The sequence below is a fragment of the Desmodus rotundus genome, chromosome 6, assembly GCF_022682495.2.
Source record: "Desmodus rotundus isolate HL8 chromosome 6, HLdesRot8A.1, whole genome shotgun sequence".
In the NCBI taxonomy this organism is placed as follows: Eukaryota; Metazoa; Chordata; class Mammalia; order Chiroptera; family Phyllostomidae; genus Desmodus; species Desmodus rotundus.
Window position 1 is genome coordinate 80,225,992 of NC_071392.1, and position 26,067 is coordinate 80,252,058.

The 26,067-nt window shown below is 49.2% G+C and overlaps 1 protein-coding gene across 4 annotated transcripts in view; it reads right to left on the reverse strand.

Annotated features, from left to right (window-relative positions):
* The window catches only part of LOC112299847 (solute carrier family 23 member 1), a 44,945-nt gene that overhangs the window by 3,124 nt on the left and 15,754 nt on the right, over positions 1-26,067 (reverse strand). For 2 of the 4 annotated variants that reach the window (XM_045191101.3, XM_045191100.3), the window contains 10 exons: positions 24,664-24,807; positions 20,411-20,568; positions 14,592-14,751; positions 6,375-6,556; positions 5,377-5,497; positions 4,225-4,381; positions 2,867-3,120; positions 1,627-1,791; positions 1,104-1,212; positions 912-1,007 (listed from right to left, as the gene is read on the reverse strand). In XM_045191101.3, the coding sequence (XP_045047036.2) occupies positions 912-1,007; positions 1,104-1,212; positions 1,627-1,791; positions 2,867-3,120; positions 4,225-4,381; positions 5,377-5,497; positions 6,375-6,556; positions 14,592-14,751; positions 20,411-20,568; positions 24,664-24,807 (1,546 nt within the window). The remainder of the gene's footprint in view (positions 1-911; positions 1,008-1,103; positions 1,213-1,626; positions 1,792-2,866; positions 3,121-4,224; positions 4,382-5,376; positions 5,498-6,374; positions 6,557-14,591; positions 14,752-20,410; positions 20,569-24,663; positions 24,808-26,067) is intronic. The other 2 variants (XM_045191102.2, XM_045191103.2) reach the window with 2 other exon arrangements.

A 26,067-nucleotide genomic window follows, 5' to 3' on the forward strand; every position in this document is an offset into this window, starting at 1 on the left:
CGTTTTGTATTTGCAGCAGAAGCCTACCTCCGAGGTATTGTGGGTTCAGTTCCAGGCCACCAGAATAAAATGAGTATCCTAATAAAATGAGTCACAATCTTTTTGCTGGTGGAGTTTGTAAAATGAAACAAAACCGTGGCATCTGTGAAGCACGATAAAGTGAAGTGCAATAAGACTCGTATGCCTGTACACAGCCCCTGAAACACAAGTGCTCGAGGAGTTTTCATCGAAATACGAATGAATGGATGAATGAATGAATACCCACGCTCTCTCCCTCATCAACTAGACTCACCAAGAGCTCTGGGGCTGTGTCTTTTTCTTTCTGCTTCTGGTGCTTCTGGTGCAGGGCACCCTAGGGCCCTGTTATGGGTTGAATTGTGTCCCCCCCAAAAAACTGCATGTTGAAACCCTAGGCCCTGCATGTTAGAATGTGACTGTATTTGGAGATACGACCAGAGAAGAGATGACTAAGTTAAAGATGAGGGCTTTCAGGTAGGCCTAAACTAATCTGATGGGCGCCTTTATAAAAAGAGGAGGCTAGGACACATGGAGACACACCAGGGATGCACACCCTCAGGGGAAGGGCAGGTGTGGATGCCGTGAGAAAGCAGCTGTCTGCAAGCCCAGGGGAGAGGCCTCAGGAGAAACCAGCCCTGCCAACACCTTGATCTCAGATTTCCAGCCTCCAGTCTCAGAGAAAGTCCATTTTGTTGTTTAAGCTCCAGACTGCGGTATTTTGTGATTGCAGCCCTCGAAAACTAATACAGATCCATAGACCCCACCCAGACCCAGGGCCCGCTCTGACTGTGGTCAGCCTGACCTGGTGTAATCAGGACTGGAGAAGCAAGGTGAGTGGCCCAAATGCTGACCACACCCAAACTGTTAGCTTACAGAGTGAAGGTGAGCCCTACCAGGGATGGTGTTGTCCAGGAGAAAGCCCAGAAATCCACCAACGAACATGCCTGTGGTCAGCAGCACCTGGATGACCTGGTCCAGCTGAAGAATCCCTGGCGTGGAGATAAAAGTGACAAGGATTCCCAGGGATATAGGGCCCCGCGGGTGCTGCCCCTGGAGTGGTCCCAGTCCAGAGGATGGAGAATCACCTGTCTGGACCTTCTCAGGGTTCTTGTTCACCCAGTTGGGAATGGCGAGCCCACAGAAGATGGAGAAGCCGAAGACAAACAGGTTCCTGGATGAGTTCATGTCCACGTACTGTGGGAGAGAGGCCCCCGCAGCAGCCTGGAGCCTCAGCACCTTTGCTGCACGCCAACCTCACATCCCTCGAGTACCCCTCCCCTCCCACTGCCACCAGAGGTTTCAGTGGAGGGGGCTGAACTCAGAGCAACCCACATTCTCAGCAGACAAGCCAAGCCCTAATTCCCACTTGACTTTGGGAGCTCAGTGGTTCGGATAATCCAATTCAAATCGATACAATTCCAGTTTGGGACGCTTCTAGCTATGTCTTTCTTCCATGGTGGGTGGGGTGGGGTGGGGGAGCAGTGTGGTTACTGGGACCAGGGAGTCCCTGCGCCTCCCCTTCCCCAGCCCTGTTCCATTCACCTCAATCCCCACGAGCTCCTTTCAAGACAGGAAATGCTGCTGTTTGCCCAGGGGCGCCTGGCTCACCTGCAGATTGGAAATTCCCACAGCGGAGATGATCCCGAACATCACCAGGAACATGCCTCTGATCACGGGGGTTGGGATGGTGGCGAACGCAGCCCCAATCTTCCCAAACATGCCCATCAGGAGCAACACGCAGCCCGCGGCGACAATCACCATCCTGCTCCCCACCTGCAGCACTCAGGGACATCAAGACGAGAAGCTCAGCACCAGCCAGGCCACACGCCCGCACAGGCCTCTTCGCTGCTCCCGGGGCACCTCCATCAGCATTCTGGACAGACTCCCAAGAGCAGCACCTCCTAACTCGGCAGCGAGCCCCCTCTGCTCCCGCATGGTGCCTTTGGGAAAGGATGAGGGTGTGACCAGGTGGCAGCTGAATATTCAGGTTCGGAGTTCTGACCCCCAAATCTTGGAAAGTAAAACATTTCTTCAGCACTTCAAAGCCACTGATATCTGCAATTGCCAGGCTAGACTTTCTGCCTGTGGAGTGGCCAGCACCAAGAAGGGCAGTACGCTGAACAGAATGCTGGCCCCTCACAGAGGTCATGTCCTAACCCCCAAGCCTGGGAACGTGTTACCTTGCATGGCCAAAGAGACTTCACAGAGGTGATGACTGTGAGGATTTTGAGTTGGAAAGGGTATCCTGAGACAGCCAGGTAGGCCCGATGTAATAACATGAATAGGTATAAGCAGGAACCTTTCCTGGCTGTACTCAGGGATATGTGACTATGGAAGGGAGGCCAGAGTTGCTGGTTTGGAAGATGGAGGATGGCGGGGGTCGGGGGGGGGGGGGGCAGGTGGCCAAGGAATGAAGGCAGCCTCTAGATCAGCTGTCCCCAACATTTTTGGCGCCAGGGACCAGTTTTTCCACCACTGGGGGCGAGGGGCGGGGACCAGGAGGCGGGGCTCAGACAAGCTCCCCTCCCACCCCTCATCCCAGCAGCCCAGTTTCTAACAGGCCACGGACAGGTACCAGCCCACGGCCCCAGGGGTTGGGGACTTCTGCTCTAGATGACAGAAGATGCAAGGACATGGATTCTTCCCTGGATCCTCCAGGTAGGAACACAGCCCTGCCAATGTTAGCTCCCAGAGACCCGTGTCAGACTTCTGACCTCCACATCAGTAAAATACTAAGTTTGGGTTGTTTGAAACCGGTAAGTTTGTGCTAATTTGTTACAGCAGAAATAGGGGACTAATGCGTTGAGTGGCAGATTGAGGTACCCCGCCTGCCCCAGGAGCCACCTACCCTGGTGATTCCCAGTGCCCCAACATTCTCGCTGTAGGAGGTGGTGCCGTTCCCGGTCCCCCAGGCCCCTGCCAGCAGGCAGCCGAGACCCTCAATGCCGATGCCGCGGTTGATGGCGTGCTTCGGAGGGGGTGGGGCCCCCACCAGCCGGGCACAGGCATAATAATCGCCTACAGATTCCACCATCGAGGATATCACCCCAGCGATGATCCCAAAGACCCCAGCCAGGCTGATGGTGGGGAGGCCCCACTGTCCTGAAAACGCAATGCAGACGCAGTATTAACCCAGAAGATAACAGGCTGCTGAACCCCAAGTAACATCTTTGCCGGAGGGGTGTCTGGAAGGCTTCAAAGACTGGGCAGCATGTCTTCAACCCCACGACTGTCCGGAGAATTTGGCTCAGACTCCTGCTCTACCATTCCTCCCTCAGGGTGGGTCAGAGCCCTGACCTTGAGATCACTGTGCACAAGAAGCAGCAGCAATGGAGCATCTTCCCAGAAAGACCTCGAAGCCTTTGGGAGATGAGAGTCTTACTCAGGGAGCCCCAACCCCCTGGTCCACAGGCCGGGGCAGCCATCCCTGGAACCTGGTTATCTACACACCCTGAGCCAAGAACTGCAGGGAAAGGAGACCGGGAGTGGCCTAAGGGATGGCCTTGAACTTGTCTCCCCAGAAGCGTTTTCATTCAGTCCCAGGCCTCCCTTGTATGGGATCTACCGAATCCAGGAGGACACGCAAAGGTCCAGCTAGCAGGTGGGGACCTCGTTGTCCTCGCCCTGCTCCCAGGCTCACAGACTCTGAGCAACACGCGGAGAGGGGATGAAAGACATAGGCCGGCTCAGAGGGAGCCTCTTGTCTAGCAGCGAAATAATAAATACGGGTCGTTGGAAGCCACTAAGTTTGTGCTACTTTGCCACAGCAGAAATGGGAGACGAAAAGGACTCGTGGACATGGACAACAGTGTGGTGATTGTGGCGGGCGGGGGGTGTGAGGGGACTAAATGGTAAAGGAAAAAATACAGTAAAAAATGTTTTTAAAAGAGAACTCGGAGACTAATACGTTGAGTGACAGGTGTAGGTGCCCCGCCTGCCTCAGGAGCCACCGTCCACAGCCTTACGCAGTGCCCCAGCATTCTCGCTACCATGCCCTGTCTCCAGAGGAGTCTTAAGACAACCCAGGGGTTTCCTTCTTCTCTCATGGGTCTGATAAGGACTCCCTAGGGCCTGTGCCTCACTGTCAGGTTCCTTGGAGGAAAGCCCACCTCCGCCCCTATTCAATGCTCCATCCCCTACCCTGGGCCCCACGGGCAGTCCTAGGAAATGGGTCCCAGGCCAGAAGGGTCCCCATCTTCTCATTACCTGGGTAAGGGAAGCGAAACCAGGGGGCCTGGCTCAGGACGTGGCCTTTGGTGTCGGTGCGGGCCAGGTACCCATAGGCTGTGGGGGCCGAGGGGAGGGTGTTGGTCACCGTGAGCACGAAGCAGAGGAGCCACGAAATGCAGAGCGCCAGCAGCACCTGCCAGAGGAAGCCGCCTTCACCACCGCGCCTGCCCCAGCCCCTGCCAACCCCTCCCCGACAATGGGAATTTAGCTTAGCGTGTGGTGGATAATTAGCACATTAAAGGAACATAGAAAATAAACAATGGGGAGCCTTTGCGTCAAATAGAGGCAGATTGTCCGCTAAAGTGGGCACTTATTACATAGTCTGTCTCCCTTTCTACTGTTGGCCGGTCACATGACCTTGGCTCAAATTCTCTGAGCCTCAGTTTCCTCATCTGTACAATGGAATTACAATCACTGCTCTGTAGAGCCTGAAGCAGCATTTCTCAGAGCGGGGCCCTCAGAAATATGATTTTTAATCTCTCGTAGCTAAACCCTGGAAATCTGTATTTTTAGCGGTGTCCCCAGGTGATACGTACGCACACTGAATTTTAGAGCCACTGGCCTACAGGGGTGTGAGGGTTCGATGAGATCACTATGTGGAAGTATCTTTTTACAGCAAGAAATGGAGGTCACCGTTCAATTAAACCTGAAAACACGTGTGTGGCTGACAGCTACCCATCCTTGGCAGTGTGCTACAAATGCAACAGAGAAGGCACTGGAGGTCCCATCATCTTCACAGCACTTGAATTACCCATGAGCCACTGAGAAAGAACCTGATCTAAACATCTTGGCCCCTAGTTTTATCTAATTAGCAGTGAGCCTGGTGGCCTCCTTAGTAACTCGATCGGACGATGGCCCAGGAAATGTGAGAAGGCTGCCCCACCCTGTGCCCAGGGCAGCGACCTGGGGCAGGGTGCTCTGCTCCTGGGAGAGAAGCAGGGAAGAAAGACTGGGACAGCATCACCCCAATGGTGAGGGAGTGTTTCCGCAGACCGCAGAGGGACTGAGGAAGGTCACAGAGCAGAGGCCACAGGGAGCATTTGATTTGCGAGTCACCCGAGAGTGCAGGAGGCCCCTCACTCTCCAGGCGAGTCAAGTAAGGGTGGAAGGGGTGGGAGTGCTTCTTACCGGGAAGACCTGAAACAGCTGGAACTTAGAGATGTGAAGCCCCTTCTGCCGTCCATACACGGGCACGGGCACCGCGGTGTTCTTCAGGTACTGGGAAAACAGCGTGATGAGGAAGACGGTCCTAGAACAGAAACCACACCTGACCTGGTGAGTTGGGGCCCCGTCCTGAGCCAGGGTGCAGGACGCTGAGCCACCACGGCTGCAGGGTCCCCTTCTAGGCCCTGCTCTGCAGCACGGGCAGCGTCCTGCCGTCTCTGAAAAGGGGGGGGGGGGGGCATTCTCTTTCAGAAGCTGCTGGTGGCTGAAGAGGAATAGTGGGGTGGGGGCTAGCATTCCTTGGGGGTGGCAGCTGAATGGGTGCAGCGGCTGGAGCCAGTGAGGCCAGGGCCTGAGACTGTCTTCTCTCCCAGGTCATTCTACAGGTACCGGTGGTCAGACCACAACGGGCAGAGTGAATGACAGTGTCTGGTGTCATCCTCAAGTCCCTTCAAAGCTCTGTTTAAATGCTTAAGGCCGCTTTTTCCAGGAAGCCGTCCTGATGCCCCCCACTGGCTGTCACCACCCCTGCCCCTGATCACGCCTGACATTCTAACTCTCGTCACTGTCTCCTGGTGTCTAAGTCTTCTCTCTGAGACACTGTAATGTGCCTGAGTCCTGAGGACATGTCTTTGCACCCTTCCCAGGTGCCAGAGGTTTACAAACATTTGCTCAGCGAAAACCTAGTAGGCAGGGGACTGACCGTATCAATCTACTGTGAATCCTACACTAAATAGTCTCTCCTGCCTGTGGTTAGCTCATTGTGCGTACTCACGACATCATGAACAGTAGTGATAATAAATTCTAAGTAGCCGTTTCATTGCTTTTCAAAGCATCATAATGTTCATGAAAGTATCTGTGAACTCCAGAGTTGGCCAATGTGCAGGGCTCTTATTATTCTTACTGGGTCACCTTCCACCAAAGAGAACTTGGACGGCGCTCCCTCCCCAGCGAGGACTTACAAGACAGCGATCCCCCAGTGGGCCCCGGCATCATCGCCGGCAGAATCGAAGAGAGGCAGGGCCACCAGGGAGATGGTGGGAGCAATGGTCAAGGGGCCGATGAAGCGCATGAGGTAGCCAATGAGGCCCGAGAAGCCCACGAGCATCTGGAAACAGGAAGCAACCATGATGACGCCCTGCAACTGGAGAGAGAGCGCGGGTCAGGCATCCCGAGGCTTGTGGCAGGACTGTGGGCCTCAGCCCATCCTGGGCCACTTCTAAACCTAGTCACCCCTAAGTGCTACATTCAGGGGCAGTGCAGGGGCAAGGCTGCACCACGAAGGACCCGAGAGAAGTTGAGCTCTGATCTCTCTCCTTGCTCTGGTTCCGGACCACCTGTTGGTCATTTCCATTTAATACGAACCTTCTTGGGAAGTAGCCTTTAAACGTATCCATTACCCATAGTGATGATGATGATGATGACTCTTAATACTAGCATCACTTAATGGTGTACTGAACATGTTGGCTTTATTTTTCTCTGTGTTCCTATGTTCTATTGCAGGGCTTGCCAATTTTTTTTTTCCTTTAAAGGACCAGAGAGGGAGTATTTCAGACGACGCAGGCTGTATGGGCTCTGTCAGAACTTTCCCAGACCACACGAGCCACGCTCTGTCCAGTAACACTTCACATATAGGCTCTGAAATGGGAATCTCACATAATTTTGACACATCACAATTTATTACTCTTCATTTGACTTTTCTTCAACCACTTAAAATATAAAACTGTTTTTAGCTTGTGGGCTGTGCAGGAGGAGGCAATGGGCCAGATTTGGCTCTTTTGGCTGTAGTTTCCCGACCCCTGATCCACTGGACTGATTTGGTTTTCTTTATTGGTCCTTCTTTCAGTTTGCTAGTCCCGATGTTATAATTCCATTTCATTCCTGATAACTTTCCTTGCTTTGAAGCCTGCTCTTTCTAAAAGTCGCACAGTGGCTTCTGCTTCCTTTTGATTAGTATTAGCATGGTATATATTTTCTCCATCTATTTACATTTAGTCTTCACGTGACTTTACATTTAGAGTGGGTTTCTTGTAGACAACATAGAATTGGGTCTTGTTTTTATATCCACCCTGGAAATCTCTGTCTTCTTCTTCTTTTTTTTTTAATAAGATTTTATCCATTTAGAGAGGGGAAGGGAGGGAAAAAGAGAGGGAGAGAAACGTCAATGTGTGGTTGCCTGTCACATGCCCCTTCCCGGGGACCTGGCCTACGCCCCCAGCATGTGCCCTGACTGGGAATTGAACTGGTGTCCCTACGGTTCACAGCCCGCACTCAGTCCACTGAGGCACACCAGCCAAGGCCAATCTCTGTCTTTTAATTGGTGCATTGAGACCAGCGATGTTCAAAGTGGTCACTGATATGGTCAAATTAGTACATACCCGATTCATCACTGTTTTCTAATTGTTCCCTTTGTTCTTTATTCCTATGTTTGTATTCCACTCTTTTTCCACTGTTTGTGGTTTTAATGGAGCCTTTTATGTGATTACATTTTATCTCATTTCATAGCATTTTCTCTTCTTTTGAAACAATTTTTAGTGGCTGCCCTAGAGTGTGCGATAACACTTACAGCCAAGCCAAGTCCAGTTTCAAAGAACGGGGCTCCGCTTCGCGGGTGAGTACCGCACGATAACACCATAACCCTGCTCCTCCTGCCCGTGCATTGCCGTCATTCATCTCACTCAGCGCCAGACAGGTACAAAGAGAAACCACCTTGCCACGGGGCGGCAGAGTCAAAACCGGTCTAATGTATTACAGACTGAACTTGCCAGCCCTTCCCACAGTTTTCTGCTGTTTCTGCTGCCGCCAATTTCTTAAAATTGGCTCCCTTTTACCTCCCCATTCCCTCTCATATCCCAGTGGCTAAGGGCATCCCTACCGCTCCTATATTCACGTCACTTTTATTTGTGGCGGGTATCGTGATGTACAGGGGATCTGCTGACCGTCAGCAGTTTCAAGACTTGAGAGGTGTGTGGACACATGTAACTCAGTGGAACACGGAGAATCTACCTTAAATTCCGATAGGTGGGCTCAGGAAGTAAACTCAATCAATCAACCCATTAATAAAATGAGGTTGAGTGTGGCTCAGGGGATTGAGCGCCGGCCTGGGAACCAAAGGGTGGATGGGTCAGTTCCCAATCTGGGCACGTGCCTGGGTTTTGAGCCAGGTCCCTGGTAGGGGGTGTGTGAGAGGCAATCCCACATTGATGTTTCTCCCCCTCTCTTTCTCTCTTCCTTCTTCTCTCTCTAAAAATAAATAAATAAATCTTTAAAAAATAAAATAGAATGAGGTTGAAACTAGTAAGAACATTCTCGTTTGTCGCACTGGTGAAAAACACTGGACCAGCAGATGGCGCTAGAGGACCAGAGGTCGGACTCCGGGTTTGGGCTCCCGGAGGGAACACTAGGAGATAATGTGGGGGGGGGGGGGGGGGGGCGGGGGCGGGGAATGAGCGTCTCCCGCCTTAGCCCCGGGCAAGAGGAAACCCTGCCCCAGGCCTGTGTCTCAGAGCCCGTGGCGAACTTGGTCTGTGAAAGGCAGGATAGTAAATACTTTAGGTTTTGTTGGCCATATGAGGTTTCTGTTACATATTCTCTCTTTTTAAACAGCCTTATAAAATGTAAAAGCCATTCTTAGTTTGTGGGTAGTTAAAAAATTTTTTAAAAAATAAACACACAGACCACAGACTGGATTCGGTTCAAGAGCCGTGGTTTGCTGACTCTGGCTTTAGAGGACTCCATGTATCGCACCCCCGACATTAACAGCAAGTGTACTGAAGAAGACATGGGCGTCGCTCAGCACAGGGACAGCATGACCCACATCCCTACGTGTCCTCTCTCACCACTAATACCATTCCAGTCCCAGGGGAATTGCCTGCTAGAATTCTTGCTCAGTGTCCTCAAAACACAGGTAAGTGCTTCTGAGTGTGGCAGGGGTTTGTGCCGCAGTGGTGGCAGAAGCAGACACTTCATGAGAACCCGGAGATGCTTTGAGCTGCAGAAGTCATTAGGTAGGAGAAGAGACAAATTAACTTGCCAGATCTTTCTCCTTGGATAGTGTGAAGGCAAGAGATGCGTGCAAAAGGAATTACAGTCCCCAGGAGGTCTGGAAAGGGAAATCCTGCCCCTGGCATCTGGCAGAGCGGGGTGAGCAAATCCTGCTTCTTGTTCTCTATTTAGTTTTAATTTGAATGTATCAAACCTGAGTGTAGGCTCGCTAGGGGCAGCAGAAACAAACAACAGCAAAACACCAATACCAAACAAACAAAGCCCCCCCCCCCACCTCATGTGTTCTGTGATTCATTCTATTGATGAGATGGCAAAACGAGGCTTTCCTGAAGAAGAGAGCACCCCTATTTGGAAAAGGTAGCGCAACACACAGCCTTCTGAGACTGGGCAATCAACCGGGCAAACGCCCAGCGCCCACCAGCGTGACAAGTGCAATTCGTAGGGATATCTTGGTCTGGAACTACACAGAACTGTTCTCTAGAGATCAGAAAGCCCTGTTAACAGAGGGCCCACCCTGAGATAAAAAAAAAGGAAGATTAGATTACTGAAGTGTACCACTGCCGGGTAATCAGGGCACAGGCACCTGCAAAAGGGCTGTTTTTCCAAGGGAAGAAGAACAGCAGACGGTTCTGGCTGAACTTCACTAGCTATGTGGCTCAGACCGACCCACTGTGTCCTTACAAGCATTGTGCTACCCGAGGTATCAGGAGGGCCGCTGGTGGGGTCCCTGCACAAGGGCTGGCCCCGTTCAAAGCCAGGCGCGCCGGCCTTCTCATGGGCTGTCATGTGGCTGTGGCCTCACCCTCCCTTTAAAAGATCGTTACTCACGAGTATCCTAGTGGGCACTGTTTGGAATTAGCCCGCTAGCGAATGGCACCCAAAACGCTAGCCTCAGAGATCCCATGTCTTGAGTGATATGAAAAAGACATTCGAATAAGGAAGAAGATGATCAACAGCATTTGCTAATTCAAGGGAAATAGTTATAGTCAGGGAAAGAAAGGGGGGTTATACAGGAGGGATTCATAGGGCCCCCCCCTTCCAGGGGCAGGTGCTACGTCACCAGATAATCAAACTGCAGCAACAGAGACTTGGGGCCCACTGTGTGGGTGTTTGAATCCAGAAAGCTCTGGGTGGAGCTTTGTTACAAGTGCTGCAGAGAAAGTAGGAGCCTGGAAGAGCATGACTTGTCAACAGAAGGGCCTGGGGGGAGAAGAAAGGCAAGTCTGCATTCAGCCAGCGGACCGAGCTACCTGGGATGCGGCAGACGGTGCGCACAGATGCGCCCAGAGTGATTTCTGCGTAACCCCATAGGTCCTCGGGCTGTGGCCGACGGACCGGCAGTTTGGTCTGGCAAGTAGACCATGGAAAGCGGTATCGACATTTCACCTTTTGCGGGGCAGGATTTTCAGTCGAATCTCAAATACCGGTAGCTCATGTTGACGCCCCTCAGTTTCAAAAGAGGAGGGAAGTGTGACTTTAAAAGTAGTCGCTGAGGCCCACGAGATGACACCTTGGGCCACAAGGCATGCACACGCACATGCAGGCTCACAAACAACAGAATCCCCATATCCATCTGAAGTCACCGGCATTGCCAAAGCCAGGGGCACCTGTGCCCTTGGTGGGCGAATGTGAGGGTCTATGGCCCATCACAGAGCCCGCAGGCTGCCTGTGCTGGACATTTCACAGAGCATGGGGGTTCGCATATTGTAAAAACTGGTATCCACGGGGTTTCCTGTTTGAGCTTTGCCTATTCCGCAAGTGAAGCCCTGACCCAGATTACCATTTATAGCAAGACCGGAGGCGCAGATGGCCCGCAGACGTGAGTACCAACTCGTAAAACGCAAGGGTCACTTTTCGGAGCACGAACAGGGCAAGAGTGAACCAAGAAACACAATATCGAGTGATCGTTCCATATTTCACATTTTCCTAAAGGCAGTGAAATTATTGAAAAATGAGAATGTGTGCCCGGAAGAGGTGGGTGATGAGGGCACGAAGAGCTGGCTTTCCCAGGGAGGAGGTGGCAAGGTCAAGCTACACATGAGGGATGACAGGGAAGTGAGTCACCTGTGGAGCTGTTTCTAGAGGACAGGCTGAGAAATAAGAGGGGTATAGAAACATTCTTTTCCCAGGCCTAGAGACTTACTTGTGTTCCCTGAGATGGGAAGAACAGAAATCAATCTAACTGGACTTACTGGAATTCTGATGCTATTATGGGCCAGACTGGGAAGTGTGGTGTTTTCAGGATGCACCCTACCCAGTGGAGAGGGTCCAGTGACAATATACTTATTCAATCATTTGAAAGCACCTTGGCGAAGGTCACTCAGCAGGGCTCAGCTGTGTTCATTTTGCTGCCCACTGCCTGAAGGACCATGGAGAAGGACTCAAAACCCCTCTTCTGATAGGAGCAAGGGAGTGGGCTGCGGAGGGAGCCCAGTGGGAAAAACAGGAGATGGCGCAGCCTGAACACGAGCCACCCAACAAATTACTTTACTAAATGATGCTACTTTATCCCTTTACACTGAAAATAAGTTGAGTTCTAGCCAGTGTGGCTCAGTTGGTTAGAGTGTCATCCCCTAAACCAAAAGGCTGTGGGTTCAATTCTTGGTCAGGACACATGCCTGCGTTGTAGGTTCAGTCCCCAGTCGGGGCGCGTATGGGAGGCAACTGATCCCTGTTTCTCTCTCCCATCGATGTTTCTCTCCCTCTCTCCCTCCCTCCCTTCCCCTCTCTCCCTACCTCCCTTCCCCTCTCTCTAAAGTCAATGCTCATGTCCTCAGGTGAGGACTGACAAAGTAATAAACATTAAAAGATAAAATAAGTTGAAAACAATAAGATTATTTATTAGCGATATTTCTAGATACATCTTCAGTCTGAGATGAAGGACGGTGGCGTCAGGGTTGAGTCTAACCGAAAACCGAAAGTCATCTAACACAACTGGACCCAGAGTTACTGAGAGGACAAGGAGCAGTGAGCACTGTGAGTGTCGATGGCACAGCAGGACACATGTACATAAGATTAAGATGGGTCATGGACTAAATGAGTTCATAGGGCAGAAAAAGTAAAACGGAAGCAACATCATCGAACATACAGTAGTGGTAGTGTGCGCTGGAACGTTCTGTTGATTCTGTTCCTTCTCCCTGGTCGAATAAGGGCAAGAACAGGGATCTTGTGCCGTGTCCCCTCCTCCTGAATGTTTCACATACAGGAGACGAGACTGTCATCACAGCCACGGGGCGTTAGGACACTGAGCACGGATCGGGGCGGGCTGCAGGATGGAGCCCTGCTGGTCCAAGGCTTGCCAGCTTGGCTCCCGGGGTTATCCTGGGAACAGACTCTGCTCTGAGTCTGGCGTGTCCTTGGCCTGGTTCTAGTGAGCCCAGGGGAGGCAGTGCCGAAGGCAGGTCTGAACGCACTTTGTACTGGAGCCCCCTCATCGGGTGGTGCTTGGGTCCTTCCGTGCCTGCTCTGGAGGAGGTGGCCCCTGGCCTGGCTCCAGGCCTAGGTGTTTAAGGCCGGCTGGGAGGGAGGTGGTTGGGTTTCCTAGAGATCTCAAGTGACCTGTACTCTTTCATATAGGGCCCCACCCACAAGCCACCCTTGCCCCTTCAACCCCCATGTCAGGGAGGATTGTAGAGTCTACTTTCCCTACGGGTGTGTCTGAACACTCCGTCCAGAATCTTGAGTGTGTGACTCCCTTATCTGCTGATGAGATAAGCCAACCTGGAGCTAGGCCAAACTTCAGAGTCTATGGTGGGGGGAGCAAAAAAAAAAGCAACAACAAATGGAATTCTCTTCTGGAGGGACGGCCCTTTGGAGTACAGGCTTCCCCTGCTAGGAGCCCATCTGTATCAGTGCACCAGCTGATGTTGTTGTGAGCGGCTGTGTTCGGCTTCAGTGAATTTTTTTGAAGGTTCTTCCAACCTGTTTGCCCATTTCATGATGGGTGATTTACGAGCACACCGGCCCGCACCGTGCTCAGTTTTCAGCAGTTTTTGACCACAAATGGCATGACCCCCATGCCCCACCCTCCCTGTTCACCCAGTCTCTACCGGAGTGACTTTTGTTTTGTTTCCCTGGATGAAAAAAGTCCACCAAGGGAAACGTTTGCCGATGTCAAAGAGGCGGAACAAAAAAATGGCAGAAGCACTGAAAAGCATCCACATTGACGAGTTCAAAAACTGTTCTGAGCAGTGGGAAAAAGAGTCTCGATAGATGTATTGCATCCCATGGAGAGTACTTTGAAGGTGACCGAAGTTTAAACAAGTGAGAATAAATACACTATTTTTTATCAATAATTCTGGGTTTTTTTGAGTCCCCCCTCGTACATTAAGGCCAACCAGTCCCTTGGCCCTGATGATGCAACTGAATTAAGGGTCAGGTTTCCCAGCAGATAAGCACAGGGGCCCCGCTGGCCCAAGCGGGCAGACTGGGCAGACAGCAGTGGGCAGTACTGCCAGAGCGGTACTGAGCCAGACCTGGTCCTGCACCATGGTTTTCCCCTCAGTCGGAGCCCACTGTGGATACAGGCAGCATGGCACTTGTGCATCAATGAAAAACCTGCAGCAAAATGTCTGGAAAGCTCTAAGAGCTTAGCTACTGCAGTCTGCTCCTATTATCATCTCCACCATCACCATCACCATCACCATCACCATCACCATCATCATCATCATCACCATCGATCGCTGTGACGTGTCTCCTCGTCTCTTTGCAGTCCTAGCACTTAGCACATGGTTGGCGTCCACAATGACACTTGATGACTTAATTAAAAACCTCTCTGCCTCCTGGGACTGGCATGGAGAATGCCCGTGCTCTTCCTCCTTGAAATGTGGGAGTGTTTCCAAGCAAACCTAACATCCCCTCCATCTTTTCCACCCCGGCAGCCCCAATCCATCCCCGCTCATCACCCTGCTTGATTCTCTTCATGGCACAGTAACTCCCTGAAATTCCCCCTTTTTATTTACTGATGGGAATACTTTGGTCTCTCCCTCCCACCCAGTCCTGCATATCGACACACTGCTTTATCTGCAGCAGTGTCTTACCGTCCAGGTTCCTGCCCAGTGGTGACCTGAACAATGAATGCTGAACAAGTGAATCAACACAGTAGCCCCCCCACCCCTTGAGTATCCCTCCACTCCACGCACACACCCACCCCGCCCACCCTCGTGTCCCGTTACCTCTCGGATCCTCTTCTGCCATTCCTCGGTGAATTCAGGAGAGCTGGTGTTCACCTGGCTGGCGTTGAGTGTCCACTCGGGACACTTCCAGGCAGGAAGAGACAGCATGGCCAGGGAGGGTGCCAGAAAAGCAAATGTCCCTCCCTGGAGAATGGGCAGCCTGGAGGAGGGGAAGAACACAGTTACCCACAGAGTCCTTCAGCACCGGTCTGTCACCACCCTCAAGTAGGGGCCTCCTAATCCCGCGTCCTAGCTGGGCTTAGAGGCAGCACAGGATACTTGCTGTTCTCCGTACACACGGAGTTCCTGCGAAGCCTCCACTCAGACCCTCGAGCCCTGCCGACCCTTGGGCAGGTAGGAGAGGTGGGCAGGTGAAAGGCCAGCAGACCTAACCCCCATCTGGGAGATGCAAGCCCAGGAGCAGACAGGCCCCGGGGAATAATTCAGAGACAGCACAGAGCTCAGTGAACTTGCTTCATGGGTGCCACGGTCTGCCCCGTCCCAGCAGACCTTCCCCAGGCCCCGAGACCAAGGCAAAGCTCACACGGGGGACGTGTTCCCGCCAACAGGGGAGGCACAGCCTGACACCTGCATTGCCACCAGATTCCCACACATCTCCAGAAATGAACCTCAGTCCCAGGCCTCCACCTGCAGGCTCCTTTTTATCACATGACAGAACAGGTTTGAGGTCAGTTAGCAGAGTGTGCTCCCCACCCTGGTCCTCCTCCTCCTCCCCCTGCTCAGCGTGTCCCTCTGGCTTCCATGAGAATCTCTAGCTGAGCCTACAGACCTGTCTTCCCTCCGAGGTGCACACGGCCTGAAAAGTCCACCTCCAGTGATCCCCTCTTACTATGGAGGCACACCTAGTCTGCCCGCCCTTGGACGTTCTGACGTGGGGGTGGGGAGTGGACCGAGGGACCCCAAGACCTTGATTGCATTGGGCACCGTGGCACACACCCAGTTCAGATGCATTTTTTTTTTTAAACCCAATACTAGAGGGGTGTTTTTGAACTCAAGATTTCCTGGAAACATCTGAAAGAGTTGCTCTGGAGAATGACCGAACACATTTTGTGAAATGAGGGTAGCAAGTTTATGAAAAGTTTATGAAAGAGATTCGCTAAGTGGCCCGTGTAGCCTGGCCAAGCATTGGAATCAGCGGTGCCTGGTTCAGATGCGGCAGCCTGTGGTTCCGGAGAGCTCCCAGGCACAGGGAGGGTGGAAAGCTCTGGGGGTTCCTGCTGAGCCGCCAGGGCTGAGAACAACTGATCTAGATTCACAAATCTAGAGCCACAGGTCTCCAAAGGGGAATGGACTACACAGCACACGCAAGGCAGGAGCATGCGGGTGGTGGTAGGGAAGGTGTGAATAATGTGTTTTCACTTAAAAACTATGACTCTAAGTCTCCTGGCAGAACAGGAAATGTGCTGTACTTATTGCCAAATCCTGTTTGAGCTTTTAAAATAAACATATAAATCTCTGCATGTGGGTATAACCAGAGAGTACATAATAAGAGAATTTTTTTTTGCTATAATTTCATTCATTCAACAAGTGTTTTTTGAGAACCTGCTAGGTAGCAGGCGTTAGGTGCCTTGGTATTGGGGACACCACGGTGAGTGAGACCAAGACCCCACTTATATTCTAAGTACGCATTTCTCTGTTGGCCCGTGTTCGAGCCAAGCAACCACCTGCAGTACCTTGCTCTCAGGGACTGTTTTAAACACCTTCCAGCTCTGTGGACAAACCCTCCCCGCGCTGGCCTGCCACCACCGCCTCAGCCACTTCGGATTCCCGGGCTCTGCGAGGGCGGGGAGTGCTTACTTCTCATTCCATCCCTCTGGCGCTGAGCCTGGGGCCGCAGAAAACCAGCCAACATTGGATTTCATCATTTCACTTTTTTTAAAGTTTCATAGGTATGTAATGAAGCTCTAATAAATGTGAATTTGCATTTCATTAGCCATGAAATACGTGGACTCATTCGTGGGATTTTGTCTGTTTTTCCCTGTGTATAAGTTGTCTACTGCTCATTATATAGAATTTGCATACTGCCGGAATGTAAGAATTCTTATAATTATGAGGTTTATTTACATTTTTAAAAAATGTTTTCTGTTATTATATGCAGGAATTTGTCCCCAGTTGAGACATTTTTAAGGAAGTTTTTTAAAAATTTTCAAGTAGATAAACACTTTTCTAATTCTTTTCATGTCAGTCTTTTGAGATAATCTTACATGTTTAGGGTAATGCGATACATGGACTTGCTGGCTTTTTGTAATGGCTAATACCTTTCACGTTCAAGATGAATTTCTCCCTGTATTTCAGTGTTTGATCATGTCCTACCTTTAGGTTCACAAAATGTATCAATAAGTTATTCATTATGCCGTTCTCAGATCTTCCAGTTCTGTTTTCCAACCTTTTCTCTCCATCCTACCTGCCCCCCCGCGCCTTTTTGTTAGGCTTCCCCATTTCTTTCTCATAACTTCTTGTCAGTACTCTTTAAATAGTTAGAGAGGTAGATAATTAGATGATGGATAGACATATTTTTGCATTTCTAATTTTTCTTTTATGCACTTTTCTGGTACATGTGTGGGATGCACCTGAGCTGTAGGATGCCCGGCCCAAACCCTGTACCTCGTTGTGTCCGGTGTGGGGGATGTGGAAGAAACCTGAGCTGACAGAGATGGTGTGAGAAGAAGGAAGAGGGAAGATGGAGAATAACCTGCCAAAGATGTAGACACCAGTCTTCCAGTCCTCTCCAGAGAACGGGAGAATTCAATCATTGTTATCTCTCCCAGAAATGGCTTGAGAAGGAAGCGTGCTGGTAAGTGCCCGTGTTTGACTTCTGCAAAGAGGCCGCGCTGGGAATGAGCATGCGCACCTGGATGCTGGCTACAGTCAGCCCGTCCTGAAAACGATGCACCAGCCCCGTGCGGGTCTGCATCTGTATGGCTTGATTCAGACAACTGCTAGAGAATAAATGGATATCAACTTTCCCCATCAAGTCATTTTCTCGTGAGACAGGTCTGGCAGAGAGTAGGTCAAAACCAGGAGTACAGTGAGGGCCCTCACCTGCACGGCTCATTCTAACGCCCAAAGAGGGGCCAACGTGCTCACGAGCCACACGCCTTCGCAAAATTTGCAAAAGTAAAAGGTTTCAGTCAAACTGGCTACCACTACTGTCTCTTTCCACCGCCACTGCTCTAACTCCACGCCTCGAATCCGATGGCACTTTTAGGACCCGGCTAAGTGGAAGGTGAGCCCGGGTAAATTTAGTTTGAATGTAGTGGGACATATTCATGTGGTTGAGACCACTAAAATTCCCATGAATCAGAAGTTAATTCATCGCTAGCTATCTTGGGTAATCACAGTGCCAGCCCACTCTCCCTCATGACACGGAGGTGCAGGACCAGAGGCCACACCATGATCTAAATGTGTCCTATAGCACCTGGCACTGGACGTGTGTGATTGGTGGATGAGAAAGCAGGTTTGCAACGTGCGAAGCCAGAAGCAAGCCTGTGGAAAATTTGACAATATGCTGAATTGCCAGAGAAGGTTTGGTTCTCATTGATGCCCAGGGAAAATGGAAGATTTCTCCTATCAGGAATACCCTTAACAAGGCAGCAAGCACAATTGTAAACGCAGCATGCATTTGAATTGTTTTCTTAGGAATCAAGTACAATAGAATTTATCAGAGTGCCCGTATCCGAAGAACAGAAATCTATCCCATGCTATGGTCTGTGGGTGAGGCGTGCTAACACACGCCAATTCTCAGTAATAATAAACAAATCGGGAGCAGCCAGTGCTGGGGAATAACTGAATAATCTTTCCTTCTCGCTGTAAAATGAAGGGGTGATCGAAGAGTGTGCAATCGTAAAATGTTGGGGGGGAAAGCCTTATAGTGAACTGCGGGAAAATTAAATAATAAAAGATATCAGGCTGTATTTGGAACCTGTGGCATTTGTGATATTTACCTCCTTTTTAAAAATTGTGTAATGTGTTCTTATTTTTCTTTTTATTCTGTGAATATTCTCTTTTTTTGGCACGTGATTTTACATTCATGATTTTGTGTCCTTTTTCTTAATGAGGACACCTGAGTCTGTATACTCTTCAGGTTGTCCTTGGAGTAGATGCTAAATCAGTGTTAAAGGAAGAAGACACGGGACCAGCCGATTCACTAGGAGAGACCTGGAGGAGCTGCAGGAAGGCATTTCCTGGGAAGATGGTACCTGGATGGTAACCTCCCCCACAGGTTTTTGGGATTCAAGGGGCTCGGGGCAGAGGTGGAGAATGTGAAGAAACATGTGGAAATCAGGGGGAGGGGGCTCCAAAGACATATTTTGCAGGCTTCCTTCCCAGTTCCGTCCAGGCCAGCTCCAGAGCAAGGACTCCATTATATCAGACAGAATGGAGCAGTCTATACGTAGACAGACATAAAGGACTTGATGGTTTAAAAAAAGGAATTACAGTCATTATACCAATTGCTATCTCAATGCTACTGTGAGGGAGCAGGGCACATGTCATCATTTGCCTGCTTTGACAGGTGCCAGACCACAGATCTGGCTCAGCGAATGTCTATTGCCTTGTTTACTCAGAACAGAATTCGTCTTTCCTGTTTCATCAGGAAACCTTCCTGAATGAGAGTTGCTGCATTTGCTCCCGTGGTAGGTCCAGGGCTGGGCATTTGGCCTAAACTGTGCCAATCAGAGCTCTTCCCTGGAATTGTACGATGTGAGGCCAGCCAGAGCCCCACTTGCTTGCTTTAGGGGGTCACTGCCAGTGGCCCTGTCCACAGCTGGAGCAGGAAGCCTGTCTGTGAGAACAGGCCCCAGCAGGGTGATGAAGAGACAGCCCCGCCCTCACATAGGAAAGGGGAGCCCCCGGCACTTAGCTCAATGTTCTAGAGGGCCTCACTCTGGCCTCCTCCAGGGAGGTGTCTGCAGGGTCAAGGAGACATGCCCACCTCAGTCCATGCGCCCTTCCTCTTTGAGTCCCAAGAATTCTCTGCCCAAGTGGCCCTGAGCCTCTTCCAGATCCTGCCTGGGCCCCTTTCCCAGGTGTGTCCTGCTGAAGACAGATGACGAGGCATGTGTGCACACCCTAGGCCCAAAGGATGGCCGGGGGCAGCTGTTTGGGGAACCTGGTAGGGGGCAGGGGTGTGTGGATGGAACTTCGAGGTGCAGCTTGGCATGCCCACATTCATGCATTAAGACCATTTGCGATCTGGAGCAGACAGCAGGGAGGGAAGAGGAGGGGGAAGGCCACAGGCTGGGGGCTGCCCCCACCCCCAGGATCCAAAGTAGAACTTTGAGGAGTCAGAGAATTCTAAACTCACATCTGGCCTCCCAGGTAAGATGGTCAGAACATATTTTACTTAAGAGTTTGTAAGCTTGGCTTATAACTCCCCAGTTCTTAGACACAGGATGTGTGGGTCTCTATTTGTACTCTTAGCCTGGGGCTCGCCAATATTAGGGGCATATCTAAGTGGAGACAAGAGATGCAGAGAAAGCCCCAGTAGCATCTGAGTCTCTGGTTCAACATGTTCCCGATGTATGATGCACCCTGCCTTTCCCTTGGCTTGATCTTCTAAGTTAATAAAGAACGATTTTGCGTAAGCTAACCTGGATTCATGTTACTTGAATCAAGACTCCTAGTTAATATGGACAGTAAGTGGTGGAGCTAGGACTCGAATTCAGGCTCTGACTCCTAGCCCTGTGCTCCCTCTATCATGCCCCACCAGCTTCCTAACCACCTTTCTGGCTACAACCCAAGCACACCTCGTGGATTCTGAGCACACCTCAGAATCCATGCAGAGATGTTGTACCTACCTGACTCCTAAAAACACTTGCAGGAGAGTGCAGATGCCGGAGACGAAGAAAATGGTGCTGATGAGGTAGCTCTGGGTGAGGGGGTCATGCTGCAGGCACAGGTCCTTGGCCAGGATGAGCGGCACTGCCACGAGCCCCCCCAGGGCCGTGAGGAAGTGCTGTGGGCAGAGGAGAGCAAATAGACAGGCATGTGCCTGCTGTGGCTGCTGGCTCCATCTTTATTCCCAGTTTTACTGCCAGAGGCAAGAGCTCCACCTTTGGTCTCAGAGGAGCCTGGTGGTGAGTGATAGGCAGAGATCCAGGTAAGGGGCGGGAACTAGGAAGTCCTGGCAACAAGAGGCAGGGAAATAGCCAGACAGTCTGGGGTTGAAAGGTGGGACTCTAGTGCCAGAAACTGGTATCCTGGGTAGGAAACCAAGGCAGGAACACAGAACAGGAGGACATAACAGGAACCAAGGAGGGAGCTTTAAGAACAAGGTGCCCTGGCTGGTGTGGCTCAGTGGATTGAGCGTGGGCTGAGGACCATAGAGTTGCCAGTTCGATTCCCAGTCAGGGCACATGCCTGGGTTGCAGCCAGGTCCCCAGTACAGGGTGTGTGAGGGGCAACACACATTGATGTTTCTCTCCCTCTCTCTTTCCCTTCCCCTCTCTTTAAAAATAAATAATAAATAAAATCTTAAAAACAAAAAACGAACAAGAATAAGGTGAGAAGCTCGTTATTAAAACAAGGCACAAGGTAAGAGCAAGACCATTGACTGGGAAGACTCAAACACATTCTTTAGAATAGATCATATGCTGAGTCACAAAACAGCCTTGGCAAATTTAAGAAGATTAAAATTATACCTCAAAGGAACTAGAAAAAGGACAAACTAAACCCAAAGTTAGAATAAGGAAGAAAAATTTTAAATCAGAGAAAAAGTAAAGACACCAGAAAAGCAATAGAAAAGATCAACAAAACTGAGAGCTGTGTTTTTGAAAAGACAAGAAAAAAAAAAAACTTAGCTAGACTAAGAAAAAAGAGACAACACAAAGAAATAAAATCAGCCCTGGCTGGTGTGGCTCAGTGGATTGAGTGCCAGCCTGCGAACCAAAGGGTCACTGGTTTGATTGCCAGTCAGGGCACATGCCTGGGTTGCGGGCCAGGTCCCCAGTAGGGGGACACTTGAGAGGCAACCACACATTGATGTTTCTCTCCCTCTCTTTCTCCCTCACTTCCCCTCCCTCTAAAAATGAATAAATAAAATCTTTAAAAGAAAAAAAAAGAAAATCAGAAATTAAAGAGGAGTCATTACAATGGATACAAAGAAATAGGAAGTACCATAAGACACAAATTGGATAACCTAAAAGAAATGGATAAATTCCTAGAAACATACAACTTACCAAGACCAAATCATGAAGAAACAGAAAACCTAAACAGACCAATAAGTGAAACTTTTGAATCAGTAATAAAAATCTCCCAACAAGAAAAGTTCAGGACCAGATATTTTCACTGGTGAATTCTACCAAACATTTAAAGAAGAATTAACGCCAATCCTTCCCAAACTCTTCCAAAAAATTGAAGAGGAGGGAACACTCCCAAACTCATTTTATGGAGCTAGTATATAACCCTGATACCAAAGCCAGATAAGGACACTACGAGAAAAAACCATAGGCCAATATCCTTGATGAATACAGATGCAAAAATTCTCAGCAAAATACTAGCAAATGGAATTGAATAGTACATTCAAAGGGTGATATTGAACCCTACACGTTCAGCATGGAAACAACTGTTGACGATGAAAAACTTCAAGGCAAAATCAATGATGAGGACAGACAGCAGACTCTTGATAAGTGCAATGAAGTCATCAACTGGCTTGCTGAGAACCAGACTGCAGAAAAGGGAGAATCGGACCATCAGCAGCAAGAGCCGGAAAAGGCCTGCAGCCCCATCATGACCAGGCTGTAGCAGAGTGCAGGAGGCACGCCAGAGGAATTCCTGGGGCTTCCCTGGTGGTGGGGCCCCTACATCTCGCGGTGCCTCCGCTGGGCCCACCGTCAGAGGCTGACTAAGACAGCCTGGAGCAGAGATTTGGCATTGTTCCGTGCAAAATATTAAAGGACCCAAATCTGGAACAAATTCCATGGCAGTTTTAGAAGTCGAGCTGTTGCATAGTTAAATAACTTGGCATTCTTGATACTTGAATGTGGACTGTGCGCACAGGGAGAGGAAATAATGCACTTCATAAGCCTGTACTATAACGTGGAAAATGTGAGGTCTTTAATAAAACTACTTAAAATTGGCACCAAAAAGAAAGGGATCATACACCATGACCAAGTGGGATTTATCCCTGGAACGCAGGGATTGTTCAACATGCACAAATCGATAAATGTGTTACACTACATTAATAAAATAAAGGCTAAAAATCCTATGATTATCTCAATAGATGCAGAAAAGCATTTGACAAAATTCAACATCCTTTCGTGATTAAATATCTACCTTATCCATTTTATTAGCTCATAATATTGTAAAAATAGTGTGACATTTGCTGTTCTTATTTTATAGAAAAACACAGAAAAGCAAACAAAATGTATATCCCTTCCCCAATATTCCAGATGGAACGATTTGTAAAATTAAAAGAAACACATCTATGAGATTAGAAAATTCACGCTATAAAAAATTACACAATAAAAAGTTAAAATTGAAAGCTACCCTCCTTTTCCTAGTTCTTCATCCAAAGGTTAAATACCTTTACTAGTTTCTTGTGAATCCTTCAAAACATACAAAATTATTACATATACTTATTTCTATCAGCCTCTTTTTTGTTTGTTTTTAATACAAAAAAGATCACAATTACACATGGTTATTTACTTAGCTTTTTCACTTACTATATCTTGGAGAACATTCCCTAACTTCAGGGTAAATATATATTTCTGTTTTTAACAGCTGCATAAAAAAGTGATTCATTAGGTTTTATCAAAATTGATTTAATTGGTTCCCAATGATGGATATTTTAGTTGATTCTAGGGTTTTGATTGTTGTGTGATTTTTATTTTACTATTATCAATAATGCTATAAGAACAGCTTTGTACTTATCTTAACAAGTCTTTTCAACATGTCCTCACAGAAATTCTGAAGCACTGGGGCTTGGGTTAAAGGGAGGAGGTCTGTCCGGAAAAAGTCCAGTCATTGTCAATATAACAAGAACAGTTTGCATGACATCGATGTGACCTGGCAGCCAAGGAGAGCGGACTGGAATGCGCACGTGTGAACAATGATGACTTCACTGTACTAGTCAGTGAGGGCGGTAGACGCTGCTGAGTGAGCATGTGAACTGTGTGGCCGTCGCATTCACAATGGCTGAGTGAGTACAACAACAAATCTGCATCACATTTTGTGTTAGTCTTGAACATTCCTTCACAGAAAGTATTCAGAAGATACAGAAGACCACAACTATGGGCAATTGGTGATTGGAAGCTTCATCACGACAATACACCCGCTCATGCATCACATCTCATGCAGAGTTTTTTCGTGAAACATCAAATCACCCAGGTGACTCAGCTCCCCTACAGCCCACATTGGGTGCCCTGTGACTTCTTGCTTTTCTCAAAACTAAAATCACCTTTGAAAGGGAAAAGATTTCAGACCATTAATGAGACTCAGGAAAATACGATGGGGCAGCTGATGGAGATTGGGAGAACTGTGTGAGGTCCCAAGGTGCCTACTTTGAAGGGGACCAAGGCATCATTGTCCTATGTACATTGTTTCTTGTGTTCTTCTTCAAAAAATGCCTATTTTTCATATTACATGGCTGGATACCTTCTGGACAGATTTTGTATGTGTCTTACTTGTTGATAGAAATCACCAAATCGTCATCTAGAAAGGTTGTACCAAATAACGTTCCAACAAAAGTGTTTGAAAGTGTGTGTTTCCCCAAATTTCCCAAGCATTGATTATCAAACTGTTTAGCTGTTGCCAGTCAAATAAATTAAAGTTAGTATCTTAAAAAAAAAAAAAGTCCCAGTCAGTGTCTTTAGTATAACCTATCAGCTGAGCATGAGAGAGAAGCCTCCCTAATTCATTCTATCACCCCCAAACTCCTGGACAGAGAGAGACCTAGGAAGCCTTGAGTTCCCCTGGAGGTACACTATTATACATGGAAGGCAAGAGTACCCACAACTGAAGTGTAGATATTGGCCACTTTGACCAGGGTGTAGATTGATGTGGCTTTTGAGGCAGAGCCTCTTTGGACCCAGTGCTTGCTGGGTGGCATTACCTGGATCCCCAAGAAGACGCAGAGATACCATGGTGGGATGTCCAAGATGCCATAGGCCAGGTGGCTGCTGCTGGGACTCCCGTGCTGGCCCTCCTTCTTCTTGCCTTGACCAGCATCGTGGAAGATGAGAACACCTTCACCCTTCTGTTTGGAACAAGAGAAGGACACGTCTGGGCATTTCAAAAGGGATCAAGTGGACTTCCTGATTTCAACCATGCAGATGGACATCCTTTCAGGGGCAAGAGACAATGAGACAAGGAAGACCATTGGCCAGCTTGGGATTCCTATCTAGGTCCAGACTCAAAAGACCGATGGTTTTTGGTATTACACCTCTGCAGCAGGGCCTCCCTACGAAGTCTGGGCGCATGCCAGAGGAGTGGATGCCGTGCCCAAAGCCCTGGCAGAGAGGAAGCTTTGTGCAGGAAGGGATGGGAGTCACCCCTAAGGTCAGAAAATGGGCAGGCTTTCCTCCCAGCCAGTCAGGAGAAGGGGGATTCTGGTCCCAGAATGGTGCAGCTGCCCCCAGGCCCTGTGTTGACATCTGCCGAAGCCATGGTCGCAGCACGTTTATTTTGACGGACAGTTCCTCATCCATCCCTCCTGCCGGGCTGTGCGTTCCTAGAATGCATTGATGTGTCTCGCTCATGTCTGTTGTTCCCGTGGTCCTTGTGCCCAGTGTAGACTGAATGGGTGGTGAGTGAGTGGGTGTTACACACAAACACGAATGAGTGCAGTGCGCACAGGCTGCCCTGGGGCAACAGCCAACTTACATTCCTCGTACCAGTTTCACCAACATTAACGATGAATTCTAACCCCCCCTCCAACCTACTGGCTGCATAACTTACCGACCTTGAGCAAATTGCCAATATTTCTAAGCCTCAAATTTCTGACTCATAGAACAGAAATGTCGTTAACACCTACATAGATAGTGGAGAAAACTAAATGAAAGCATGAAGAAATGAGGAGATTTGGGTCAAAGGGTGCAAACAGATATTACAAGATGAGTAAGTTCTGGGATCTAATATACCGCATAGTGATTATAGTTACTAACACTGTATTATAAACTCACAACGTTGCGAAGAGAGCAGATAAGTGTTCTCACCACAGAAAGGAGATGGCGATTACGTGATGTGACGCAGGTGTTAGCCAATCTTAAGTTGACGATCATTTTGCAATATGTGTGTAACAGGTTAACACACTGTACACCTTAAACTTATACATTGTTATGTGTCCATGACATCTCAATAAAGCGGGAAAACATGGAGTAGGAAGCACGCAGTCCTGTGCCTGGCACAGTGTCTTGCCCAATGATTATTAACTGTTATAATTACAAAGAGCTTCTGGTCTTTCAAAGGCTTTAAACGTGTGCCTAGGGCTGATGTCTGAGTGTGTAGCTGTGGGTGG